This window comes from Coregonus clupeaformis, chromosome 33, assembly GCF_020615455.1.
Source record: "Coregonus clupeaformis isolate EN_2021a chromosome 33, ASM2061545v1, whole genome shotgun sequence".
Classification (NCBI taxonomy): Eukaryota; Metazoa; Chordata; class Actinopteri; order Salmoniformes; family Salmonidae; genus Coregonus; species Coregonus clupeaformis.
The window spans coordinates 841,964-854,985 of NC_059224.1; the positions used below are offsets into that span (position 1 = coordinate 841,964).

Consider the following 13,022-nt stretch of genomic DNA (forward strand, 5'->3'; position numbering starts at 1 on the left):
TAGCTTGTTGTCTCTGATTGGGGACCATACTTAGGCAGCCTGTTTGGCACTGTTATTTTGTGGGATCTTGTTCCGTTAAGGTTTGTGTTATTAACCTAGGACTTCACGTATCGTTTGGTTTGTTGTTTTGGTTCGTGTGTGTACACAATAAAAGTATGTACGCCTATCACGCTGCGCCTTGGTCCGCTTCATCATCTAACGACGATCATGACAGAAGATCCCACCACGACTGGATCAAGCAGTGTGAAGAGGAGAGAGGATGGACTTGGGAGGAGAGGAGTGAGAGTCTGGCGAGAGCCATGGAGGCCATGTTCACGGGGGAGAGACAAGCCCAACATTTTTTTAGGGGGGGGCTCACGCCGTGGACGACGAGGCAGCGGGAGGCCGCGATAGAGCGGTTCAGCAGGTTAGCTGAGGAGGCCGCCAGGTTACGGGGGCCACTGGTCACGAGGGAGAAGGAGAGTGTGGAGGCACGGCGAGAGGAACTGGTTAGGCAGCAGAGGGAGCGGAGGTTTATGAGGAAACCCAGTCCCGCTCCTCGCACCAAGCAAGTGGTGTGTGTCACCAGTCCGGTCCGGCCCGTTCCTGATTCCCGCACAAGGCCAGTGGTGTGTGTTCCCAGTACGGTCAGGCCCGTTCCTGCTCCCCGCACTAAGTCTGTGGTGCGCGTCGCCAGCCCGGTCCGGCCTGTTCCTGCTCCCCGCACCAAGCCAATGGTGTGCGTCGCCAGCCCGGTTCGGCCTGTTCCTGCTCCCCGCACCAAGCCAGTGGTGCGCGTCGTCAGCCCGGTCCGGCCCGTTCCTGCTCCCCGCACCAAGGCAATGGTGCGCGTCGCCAGCCCGGTCCGGCCTGTTCCTGCTCCCTGCACCAAGCCAATGGTGCGCGTCGTCAGCCCGGTCCGGCCCGTTCCTGCTCCCCGCACCAAGCCAATGGTGCGCGTCGTCAGCCCGGTCCGGCCCGTTCCTGCTCCCCGCACCAAGCCAGTGGTGCGCGTCGTCAGCCCAGTCCGGCCCGTTCCTGCTCCCCGCACCAAGCCAGGGGTGCGCGACGTCAGCCCGGTCCGGCCCGTTCCTGCTCCCCGCACCAAGCCAGTGGTGCGCGTCGCCAGCCCGGTCCGGCCCGTTCCTGCTCCTCGCACCAAGCCAGTGGTGCGCGTCGTCAGTCCGGCACGGTCCGTGCCTGTTCCACCGGTGCCTGGTCCGGCACCGGTCAGCTGCTCCACACCGGAGCCAGAGCAATCCGCTTCACCGGTGTCCAGTCCAGCTCCGGCCAGCGGGGCCAGACCAGACCAGGGGCGCTACGGGGGGGTAGAGATAGAGTGGTGGTCACGCCCGGAGCCGGATCCGCCTCCGAGGCGGAAGGCCCACCCGGCCCCTCCCCTGTTGTGTTTGGTTGGCGCGGTCGCAGTCCGCGCCTTTGGGGGGGGATACTGTCACGCCCTGGCTCTGGGGACTATTAAATGTTGAGCCAGGGTGTGGATTTCCTATTGTTTAGTTTTCTAGGTTTGTGTTCTAGTTCGTGTATATCTATGTTGGCCAGGGTGGTTCCCAATCAGAGGCAGCTGTAGCTTGTTGTCTCTGATTGGGGACCATACTTAGGCAGCCTGTTTGGCACTGTTATTTTGTGGGATCTTGTTCCGTTAAGGTTTGTGTTATTAACCTAGGACTTCACGTATCGTTTGGTTTGTTGTTTTGGTTCGTGTGTGTACACAATAAAAGTATGTACGCCTATCACGCTGCGCCTTGGTCCGCTTCATCATCTAACGACGATCATGACACAGTGACACAAAATCTCAATTTAATCAATAAAAATTCAGTATGTAACAACAGAATGTAGAAAAAGTCAAAGGGTGTGAATACTTTGTGAAGGCACTGTATATATATATATTTAACTACAACTAAAGACACTCAAATGTACACACATTTCAGAAACAATACAACTAAAGAATAATAATGTGAGGTGTGTGTAGAGTGTGTGTTAGAGTGCATGTGTGCATTTATCAGTTACACATACATGTCAGTACATACACACACATGGGGGAGGTCACGTGGAAGAGGCATTGTGCCTTGAGGTGTTGCTTTATTTGTTTTTTGAAACCTGGTTTGCTGTTTACTTGCGCTATGTGAGATGGAAGGGAGTTCCATGCAATGCTGTGCAGGTTAGGGTTGGGGTTAGGGTTAGGATTGTGGTTGAGGCTAAAGTTAGGGTTGAACCGAGATGTGAACATGAAGCTATTGTTAGGATTAGGGTTGAACATAAGGCTAGGGCCAGCCCTACACTCTTAAAAAAAATTTTTTTAAGGGTTCTTCGGCTGTCCCCATAGGAGAACCCTTTTCGATTCCAGGTAAAACCCTTTTTGGTTCCAGGTAGAACTATTTTGGGTTCCATGTAGAACCCTATGTATATGGAACCCAGAATGGTTCTACTTGGAAACAAAAGGGTTCTACCTGGAACCATCAAGGGTTATTCAAAGGGTTCTCTTATGGGGACCGCCAAATAACCCTTTTAGGTTCTAGATAGCACCTTTTTTTCTAAGAGTGTAGCATAACCCTAACCCTAATCTTGGCATAAACCAAATATGGCTCCTCCACCTCTGAATTTCCATTCAACCCCTGGTGATATCCAAAATGAGAGACATGATGCTATTATCACCAAGAATAGAGCTGGCACAAGGCAACAACACAATGTAAGCAACATTACGTCAACCTAATAACAGAAGACACTTTTAATTAAAGCTGTCAAGACATAGACCTATTTTCATGCAGTGCTTCCACTAGATTCCTGCTCAAGAATATTGACAAGACGTGGCAATGTCAAAGGTGATTATTTAAAAAGCTGAAAAATAAGGAAAGGCTTTTATTGAATCTCACAAATTTGCACAAATTCCAGCCGCCGACGCGTCAGCCTAATCTGAACTCTATACAATGTTACACAATCCACTAAACTCTGCAGGTGATTATGTTGCACAGCATTCAATAGTCTATTGTGAAGTGATTAAAGCATGTCTCTCCTGGACTGGTGATAATCAATCTAACCTTCATACATTGACTATTTGTCCAACCAGAACATTTACTGCATATGCAGAAAATTAATAAGACAACTGGAAATTGATAAATACAATGGATAGTGGCATGCAGTTGAGGCTCCTCATAGGAGGAAGGGGAGGACCATCCTCCTCAGTGAATTTCATTTTTAAAAAAATCACAAAACATTGAAATAATTTAGATAAAACTACACTAAATATATTCACGTCACCAAAGAATTGATTAAAACACACTGTTTTGCAATGAAGGTCTACAGTAGCCTCAACAGCACTCTGTAGTGTAGCACCATGGTGTAGCCGGAGGACAGCTAGTTTCTGTGCTCCTCTTGGTACATTGACTTCAATACAAAACCTAGGAGGCTCTTGGTTCTCACCCCCTTCCATAGACTTACACAGTAATTATGACAACTTCTGGAGGACGTCCTCCAACCTATCAGAGCTCTTGCAGCATGAACTGACATGTTGTCCACCCAATCAAAGGATCAGAGAATGAATCTAGTATTGAAAGCATAAGCTACAGCTAGCTAGCACTGCAGTGAATCAAATGTGGTGAGTAGTTGACTCAAAGAGAGAGAAAGATAATAGTTGAACAGTTTTCAACAAATTCATTCATTCAAAAATGAAGGAGAAGCAAGAGAGAGAGAGAAATTTTGTCATTTCTTTTCACTTTCAGTTTCACTTACTTAGCTAGCAAATGCAGCTGGCTAGTTTAGTTACTCAAACACCATGCTCAAACAGAGGGATGCTATGTTAGCTAGCTGGCTATGACTATCCAACACAACACTGGAACTCTTCCATGTCAAGGTAAGCTTTTGGTTTTATTAATTTATTGGCACTAGGGTCCGCCGGTGAAACTGCTTACTGACTATACACTGTAACGTTACTGCATGATTGTAGCGGGTTCACTAACGCATTAGTTCTATTAGCTATGTTGACTAGGACGTTACTTTAGGTAATATGGGGACAACGATGTAGGCTGTGTGTAGCGGTTATGACATGGTTTGGCTTGCAACGTTTTTTTTTGCCTGGTACATACAGTTGATGTGTTGTTCATTGAAGTCCACAAACAAAGGGAAAAGGTGAGAGGAGGAGAGTGCATAGAGGCTAGAATGAATACAACATGGCTGCTATGAAAGTGAACTGTGTTTATGTGTGATCAGGGGTGTATTCATTCTGCCGATTCTGTTGAAAAATGTTTCTTAAACAGAAGCAAACAACACAGGGATAAAAATACCTGAATTTATCCAATAGAAACTCTCGTTTGCAACTGTTGGACTAATGATTACACCCTAGATAAGGTAGATGCAGGCAAGAGTGTGCAAGGTGGTATTGAATGTGTCACTGTCTGTCCATGTGTCACTGTCTGTCATCTCAAATGTTTCTCTCAACCAGTGTGCACCTATGTTGTAAACTTTAATTCATAGGCTAGGTTGTAGCAACCTCATGATGGATATAAGGAAAAAAATTGAGTATCATGTAGCAGCCTAAACCTATCAATGTTACATTGAACTGGGTGAATGGAATATGAATTGAGGTTATGGATGAATGCTGTAATGGAAATAAGGCCATTCTCATTAAAAAAAATTGTCCTCCCTCATCATAAACAGTACTGACCGCCACTGGTGGCATGATATGCACAGAATAGGGAGAACAACAAGGTGTGTGTAAAATTTCCTTTGAGAATTTCGGGAGAGGTTATGGATGAATGTGATTTGCAAGCAGCTTTTTATTGGTTTGTGTTGCACTGCATTAGCAAAACAAAGATCTCACAGGCATGCAATATTGTGTTTGTGAATTAAACAGCTTCCCCTGGGCAAGCAGATTTTAACAATTTGTCCAGTTCCCGTTGTGACGCAGGGTCTTATAAATGTTTATGAGGCTCAGAAGCTCTACAGTTCACAGCACATTATAAGAAATAATATTGTTAGCAATCAGTTTCAGTATCTCTTATTCATCATGCACCCTGATAGCCTTTTAGGCCATGGAGTTTAAGGCAGGAAACAAATATGCTCATAATAAACAGGAATAGAGGGAAGGCAATTTTCAAGTCAATAATCTAGTAATATAGCAATCATGCGGCTTTCAGCACGCTTTGCCTTATGATTCTCAACAGGAACTCATTCCAAGCTTACTGAGCAGAGGAGCAGCATATAACCATCAATATATTCTCACTGCCCATTACTTTCTATTCTTCATAAAACAAAGGACCTTTGGAAATTCAATTTCAATAAAGTGTCCTATATTTGCAAGGGAAAGAGGTTCCAAGGAGATGAAACCACTGTGCAGGCAGAGTGTTATGAGAACATCAGACCACATGGGCTATTTCCAATTGTAAGGGCCAGACATAAAAAGGCAAGGTGTGATATCACTGACCATACCTGAAATAAGGTGCAAGTCAAAAAATTATAATAGCACACAATCTGGACCTTCCATTTTCTGATCTGTACAGTAGTAGAAGAGATAGTAATTTCGTTTTTTATTGCTTTTAATATTGCATTTTGCATTATACATGTGTGACTGTCACTAAAACAAATAGTTTTACCTTAATTCATCACTGCCTAAAAAGGTTGTCACAATTAAACAACAAGAAAGGGGACAGTCCAAGGGACAGTAATGCACGCTCGTCACAACCAAACAGCTAGTTAGTTGTGCACGTTTCCATGGAAATCTGGGACTTTCACTCCCAAAACAAACACTGGTTCACGCCTCCTCGTGGCAATGTTTACACTGTGATTGGTTCTAAAGACAAAAGCGCTACGCAAAATAATTGCCTGATTGGCTAGTCTCTCTGTTGGAACTGGAACTGACAGGATGTGCAGGTGCCGAAGCGGGAGAAGGGGGCTTCCAGGCGGGTAATGTTAGAACGTGGTGACAGCGGATAAAACGGAACGCAATAAGTTTACCACTGCATTTATAATGCAAAGTGGAAGGGAGACTTTCACTTGCTGAACGACATGAGATTGATTACATCTGTGCAAGGGAGCCTCATAAAGCCTCTTGGCATATCCGAAACCGAATGAAATGATAAGCAGCCGGAGTGCAACAGGTAGCTAGCTATATATTATGAGGACAACACAACTCTGTTGATGTTAGCTAGCCAGCTAACGGAATTAGCCAAATAATTATCTAGCTATAAGCTAACGTTACCTATTTGGCTATCAACGTTAGGCGACCTCGTAGTCTTTCAAGAAGTTGATACTGCCTGTGGGTTTAAAGCCATATCCTGGAAAACACTTTTGTCACTGTTTGTCAAAGTAGCTAGCTAGCTGGGTTGCTGCTACTATCTATCCATCTCACTCAGCAGCTCGAGTTGAGGCTCGTGATGCAAAACACTGCCACTGAGAGATTTGTAATGATGGTTGTGCCTCAGATAGGTGCGTGCTGTTTGTGAAGTTAGCTAGTTCTAAATGTAATTTAAATGCACTAGCCTGATTTGTTAATTAACTAAACCTCCCTTTTAAAGGGACATTTTCTGTCTCTCTCTCGTTCTCTCATTCTCTTGCTCTCCTCTTGCTTTCTCTCTCCATCTCGATCTGGAGTTGGTTCAATCTAATCCAGAATATGACTTGGTCAGAAGTGAGATAAGGAAGATGGGGGGGTGGTGGTGTGTAAACATCAATATGAATTAAATGGACAGCACCACCTCTATCAAGATCATCCTCCAAGTCAAGGCTACTCTGCAGCAAGATATGATTTATTCTACTTTCCTTTTTCATTACTTATTTTCCTTCCAATGATTTCAGAAGATTTAGATGCAGCTCACTCACACATACCCACAAATAGAGTTGTAAACCTCTGAGTTTTGGGCATTTTCCTTTGTTCTTTGCCCACAATCTCACCTGCTCCTTTGGTGCACAGTTTCTCTTTATCTGCCATTGTTATAACGTATTAGTTGTCGGAGTGAAATGTGTTTTATAGGCCGCTCCTCAAAGAGAGACTATGCTGCTCTGCTCCCTAGATTAATTACTGCTGTTAGAGAGAATATAACTAGGCATTGTGGTCTGAAGCAAGGGGCTCTGGGTAGGTTTTGCAGCACATAATTAAAAATGATGACTTGAAAAATAAGGGCTTTACTCACCTGAGGATTCAGGTATGTTATTAAAGCCATTTATTGTGTGGGCTGCTGCATTTCTGGACAGTCACAGTCCTTATGAGAGTATCTGAGGATCATCAGTGGCCAGCTCAGACATTGATGCCCGCACTGAAATCCCATCACTGTTTTTTTTACAGTGTCTCTCTATATGGTACTGTAGGTAATGCCATAATTTACTGTTTTAGTTAAAGGTTTGTCATTGTGAGACATGGTGTCCATGCATTAGTTGTGTTGATGGTAATATGTGTTTATTTGTGTTGATAGATTACAGGTCTGGCTCAGGGGATCATGGCTACTCCAGAGAGACTCAGCCGCCAGCTGAGATGCAGAAACTCCTGGTGGAATTCCGGACCCTTTACCACGAGCGCCTTCGACGCATTGACCAATCAGATGACAGCCGGGAGGAAGCTCTGCAGGTAAACTGGTAATGGCGGTCACGCTCCTTGGATGTTTGGATGTGCTGGGGAAAGAGTGTGATTTCCGCTAATGAACTGATTATTTAGACTGGCTTGGTCAGTGGAGAAAATCACACGTGGCAATCCCAGTAAATAACAGATCAACCAACCTACATTATGTTCCCCAGAGCTTACAGTCAGGGCTGGAAAAATCACCACAAAGACTGATGCAAATCATGAGGTGGTCCCCCTACAATCCTGCAATGTGATGCATATGTGTGAGAATAAACTAGAAAATGTTTAGGCCTACATTATGATGCAGACACTTAGTGACAGGCCTTTTATGGCGACTAACTGCTGGCACTGCATGTGAAGTCTGAGGAGGGAGAACAGACTGGGCCTGACAAGGGCAGGGAGGAAACTTGGTGTTTTAGAGACTTATAACGCTATTAGCCTAGCGCTTGGGTGCTAAAAGGTATAGTGCCATAATGAAAGCATGACAGGTTGATCAATGTTGTTAAGAGAATTACTGTCTTTACATCAAAAAGCTTTTTGGGTTATTTTTTAACTATCCCATTAAGTGGCCTTTATTGAATATCTTTACATCTCTGAAAAATTTACCTTTTAGCTGGTGCTCATCAGTAAAAGTGGAATAAAATATTTGTTATGACGTAAAAAGTAATTTCCCTACCTGTGCGTGCTCTTAGTCCTTGTAAGTCTATTACTAATTCATTTTTCTTCTCCTCAACATTTAAAGATGTGCTATTTTTCATATTCATCTCCACTAAAGAATGATGAAAGTGATGAGGACGAGCCAATTCCGCTGCTCTCTCACTCCCTCTGTGCATGTCATGTCAGTGGCTGTGGGATGGGGTTGGCTGTGTGGGTGGGGGGGTGGCTGCACACCTTGAGGACTGGGCTTGATGACGGCTGATGAAAGTTTTAGTGAGCCAAGCTTGTCTCTTTGACTCTAATCACCAGAGGAAAGCTCCTTCTCTCAGAAGTATCCTCTCCATGGCGAAGCAATGCCAGAGTTTGGAAACAACACGGCCTCTCATTTAAACTGCATTTATCCTCGGTTTGGGGAAATCCTGTTTGATTCACACAGCCTCTGACAGCCTCTGCTCTGGAAACACAAAACAAGCATTTTAGAACTCTCTTGTCAAGGGTTCAAAGAAGGACTAGTACAGTATATCAGAATCTCCATTGCCTATCCTATTATAGTGTTGTTTTGAAAGCAGTGAGCTAAGAGTTGAATTAAATTACATAGCATACACTATCTAATTTACTTGATAATTACCATCAGAGGGGTATGTCAAACTCATGTAGGTATTTTCAAAATGATCTCTCTCCAGTTCTGTAAGTTCAAAAAAATGTTTCACTTATTCTGTAGCCTTATATTCGGAAAGTATTCAGACCCCTTTCCCACAATTTTTTTAACGTTACAGACATATTTTTTCCCTCATCAATCTACACACAATAACCCATAATGACAAAGTGAAGACAGATTTTTAGAAATTGTTGCACAATTATAAAAATAAAAAAACAGAAAACCATATTTACGTAAGTATTCAGACCCTTTGCTATGAGACTCGAAATTGAGCTCAGGTGCATCCTGTTTCCAATGATCATCCTTGAGATGTTTCTACAACTTGATTGGAGTCCACCTGTGGTAAATTCAATTGATTGGACATGATTTGGAAAGGCACACACCTGTCTATATAAGGTCCCAGAGTTGACAGTGCATGTCAGAGCAAAAACCAAGCCATTAGGTCGAAGGAATTGTCCGTAGAGCTCCGAGACAGGATTCTGTCAAGGCACAGATCTGGGGAAGGGTACAAAAAAATGCCTGCAGTATTGAAGATCCCCAAGAACACAGTGGCCTCCATCATTCTTAAATGGAAGAAGTTTGGAACCACCAAGACTCTTCCTGGCCGCCCAGCCAAACTGAGCAATCGGGGAGAAGGGCCTTGGTCAGGGAGGTGATCAAGAACCCGATGGTCACTCTGACAGAGTGCCAGAGTTCCTCTGTGGAGATGGGAGAACCTTCCAGAAGGACAACCATCTCTGCAGCACTCCACCAATCAGACCTTTATGGTAGAGTGGCCAGATGGAAGCCACTCCTCAGTAAAAAGCACATGACAGCCCGCTTGAAGTTTGCCAAAAGGCACCTAAAGGACTCTGATGAAACCAATATTGAACTCTTTGGCCTGAATGCCAAGCGTCACGTCTGGAGGAAACCTGACACTATCCCTACGGTGAAGCATGATGGTGGCAGCATCATGCTGTGGGGATGTTTTTCAGCGGCAGGGACTGGGAGACTAGTCATGATCGAGGGAAAGATGAACGGAGCAAAGTACAGAGAGATCCTTGAAAACCTGCTCCAGAGCGCTCAGGACCTCAGACTGGGTCGAAGGTTCACCTTCCAACAGGACAACAACCCTAAGCACACAGTCAAGACAAAGCAGGAGTGGCTTCAGGACAAGTCTCTGAATGTCCTTGAGTGGCCCAGCCAGAGCCCGGATTTGAACCTGATCGAACATCTCTGGAGAGACCTGAAAATAACTGTGCAGCGACGCTCCCCATCCAACCTGACAGAGCTTGAGAGGATCTGCAGAGAAGAATGGGAGAAACTCCCTAAATACAGGTGTGCCAAGCTTGTAGCGTCATACCCAAGAAGACTCAAGGCTGTAATCGCTGCCAAAGGTGCAATGTGATATTTCCGTTTTTATTTTTAATACATTTGCAAAAAAAATCGAAAAACCTGTTTTTGCTTTGTCTTTATGGGGTATTGTGTGTAGATTGATGAGGGAAAAAACAAACAATTTAATCTATTTTAGATTAAGGCTGTAACGTAACAAAATGTGGAAAAAGTCAAGGGGTCTGAATACTTTCCGACTGCACTGTAAGCGTAGAGTAGACCCATGGCCTGTAAGGACCATTATTGATGGGTTGTAGACTGTCCCCTGCTGTCTGCCTCTACCAGTATGTGTGTGTGGAGGTGTCTCTTGGACCCCATATCCCCTCCCAGTCCCTGGTCCCAGTGGGCCATTTATCTGGCCGTGTTGAGAAGCCCCAACAGCACTGAGTGGACCCAGTTTAATGGCATTCTGCTGTTTACAAGTGACCGTTTAGCCACCATTTAGGGAGTGTAAACAGTGGTCCACATTGTAAAAAAGATCCCTCATCCCCCTCTCCCACCACAAAGACCTCAGTTACCATGCTTTTATAGAGTAACATCTCTTAACCTGACAGAGACTGAAGAGTGGAGCTGCTCCCCAATGCATTGTGGGTACACAAGCATGTTGGCGATATGAGGTTTATCTTTGACCAATAGAAGGACAAGCCCAGGCTTGATCAATGTATTCTAACACTGCAAACCTCACAGCTAATCCTAATCTGTTACCTACGGTGTTCCATCTGCAGTGAATAACAGAGAGAAGCTATGGACATTGTGTGATGGGACTTCTTCCACATTTAAGAAATAAATGATTTATTACTGTCTCTCTCACAAGTGCAGTTATGATCCAGTGGTGTTGAGTGATGCCATCCATTCAATCTCTTCTCAAGGAAGATGGGGGCTTGGAGAGGTGTAAGTGAAAGCCTTGAAAAGACTACTTTAGCAAAGGCTGCACTCTCTGTCAATCCACAGGGATCCTAATGCTTGATGCTTCTAAAAATGAACTGTGTGTGTGTGCTCACTCCTTAGGAAAGAGGGGATGTTGAGAGAAGGGTGTGATGAAGAACTGTCTGTTTGTGGTGGGCTGATGTGGCAGACGGCGTGCGCTGGGTGTTACTTGATCTGATGTTAATGTGCTGCCGTGTGTGAGGGAGGGAGGGAGTGAGTGTTTGACTGAGTGGAGAGAGGGAGAGAGGGGAGATGGGCAGATAATCCCGTCTGCCTGATGAGATTGAAGGCTGGGATTGATTGATCGCCTAATCATAGGAGGAAATGGGCCTGAAAATGAATGGGACTCTGCCCTTGGCTTGCTGTGGAGCTGGGCGGCTGGGTTGCAGGGGATGTTAGCTGCAGCAAGACATGGCCTTAATGTGCACGGTAGCTGATTTCATTTGTGTCTGATATACAGTTATACGATCCCAGCTAAATGATCAAATAAAAAAAGGAAGAGGGGGAACAGGGAAGGGGTGTAAATCAAGCTTTATTGCTGGAATATTACTTTTTCATGCCGTCTGAAATGGATGCTTTGAGAAAGGTGAAAGAATAGAAATCCAATATGAATTTGAATGTGGTGAGGCTGTGTGGAGGCCGAGATAGCCAGCCGCTGTCCTGGATGCAGCTGGGTGGCTGGCTATTGGGTGTTGTTGGATTATTATTTGTGTCATTATGAGGTTTGCATTATCTTTCTCATGGCCAGGAGATTTGTTTTGTAAAATTGCTCACAGCTGGGAGGCAGGATTATACATCTAAAAGGCCTAAAAGATAGTATTCTGTGTTCTCTCTCTTTCCCACTCTCTCTCATTTTCTCCCCCTCTTTCTCACCCCTCCTGCCCTACCTTCCCTCTCACTCTCTCCCTCCTCCCCCCTGCTAGACGTTTCCTCACTCGCTCCCTCTCCCCATCCTCTTTACCATCTCACCTGCTCATTCTTTCAAACTGAGGGCAGAATTACTTAACAGAAAGGGGAACCTTTGATGTTGGCAGGGTCCATGTTGGTACTCTCAAGGAACCTAATGCTGCTCCTCTCATCCCTTAGTCACAGTAAGGACTCCCACATGCGTCTTTGTGGCTAGAGAATTAGCCCGGTGTTTTCATGTACGGCCCCCAGTTCACAGGGTGTGTGCTGCCAGTGCCCATCGCCACGGCCTGATTGAGCTGGTGGGCTGGGCTTTGCATCAGGGCAGCATCAAACCCACCTGTTTATGTTCTGTTTAAGTGAGGCGGGGCACTTGTCACTTCCACTTCAACTCCATCTCCACTCCTCTAAAAGAGGCTTTGAAAAGCGAATACCCTTCAGTCTGATGGAGCATTTATCTCCATTTCTACCTGACAGCCGACAGAGCGGTAATAATTCCTATGTGTCCATCCCATGCTAAATTATAATCTGGGTCCAAACTGGCTGAGCTGTTCTGCAGATAGTCGGCATGCTCCTGCGTACGAATTAGTGTCAGAGTATCCATGTGTCTGGGCTGTGAAGATGCCATGCTAGATCAGAGGTGGCGTATGATTAATAGTACCCCTGGTGTTAGCAGAGCTCTAATATGGGGGGTGGTTTGGATGTCATGTGACAGGATTGGCCCGAACACCCCCTGCATGTCCTGCTTGATGATCAGAGGGGCTGGCTGTCAGAGAGGGGATGGGGGCGGGACAGGAAAGGACACAACAGCAAGCGAGAAGAATTGTCTCTGTCTCCCTCAAATACCTACCTGATTTACCTACCTGATATCTACCACTTTCAAACTTTCTCCGACCATCACTGCTTCCTTTGCTGTATTCATACAAAGTGATGTTTGAGAATATGCTGTATTTTTAT

General features: G+C 45.2%; 1 protein-coding gene across 3 annotated transcripts in view; it reads left to right on the forward strand.

Moving 5' to 3' along the window:
* The first annotated feature begins 5,774 nt into the window (after positions 1–5,774).
* The window catches only part of LOC121548460 (centrosome-associated protein CEP250), a 135,785-nt gene continuing 128,537 nt past the window's right edge, over positions 5,775–13,022 (forward strand). For all 3 annotated transcript variants that reach the window (XM_045210097.1, XM_045210098.1, XM_045210099.1), the window contains exons 1-2: positions 5,775–6,089; positions 7,401–7,552. In XM_045210097.1, coding sequence (XP_045066032.1) covers positions 6,065–6,089; positions 7,401–7,552 — 177 coding nt within the window. In that variant the 5' untranslated portion in view covers positions 5,775–6,064. The remainder of the gene's footprint in view (positions 6,090–7,400; positions 7,553–13,022) is intronic.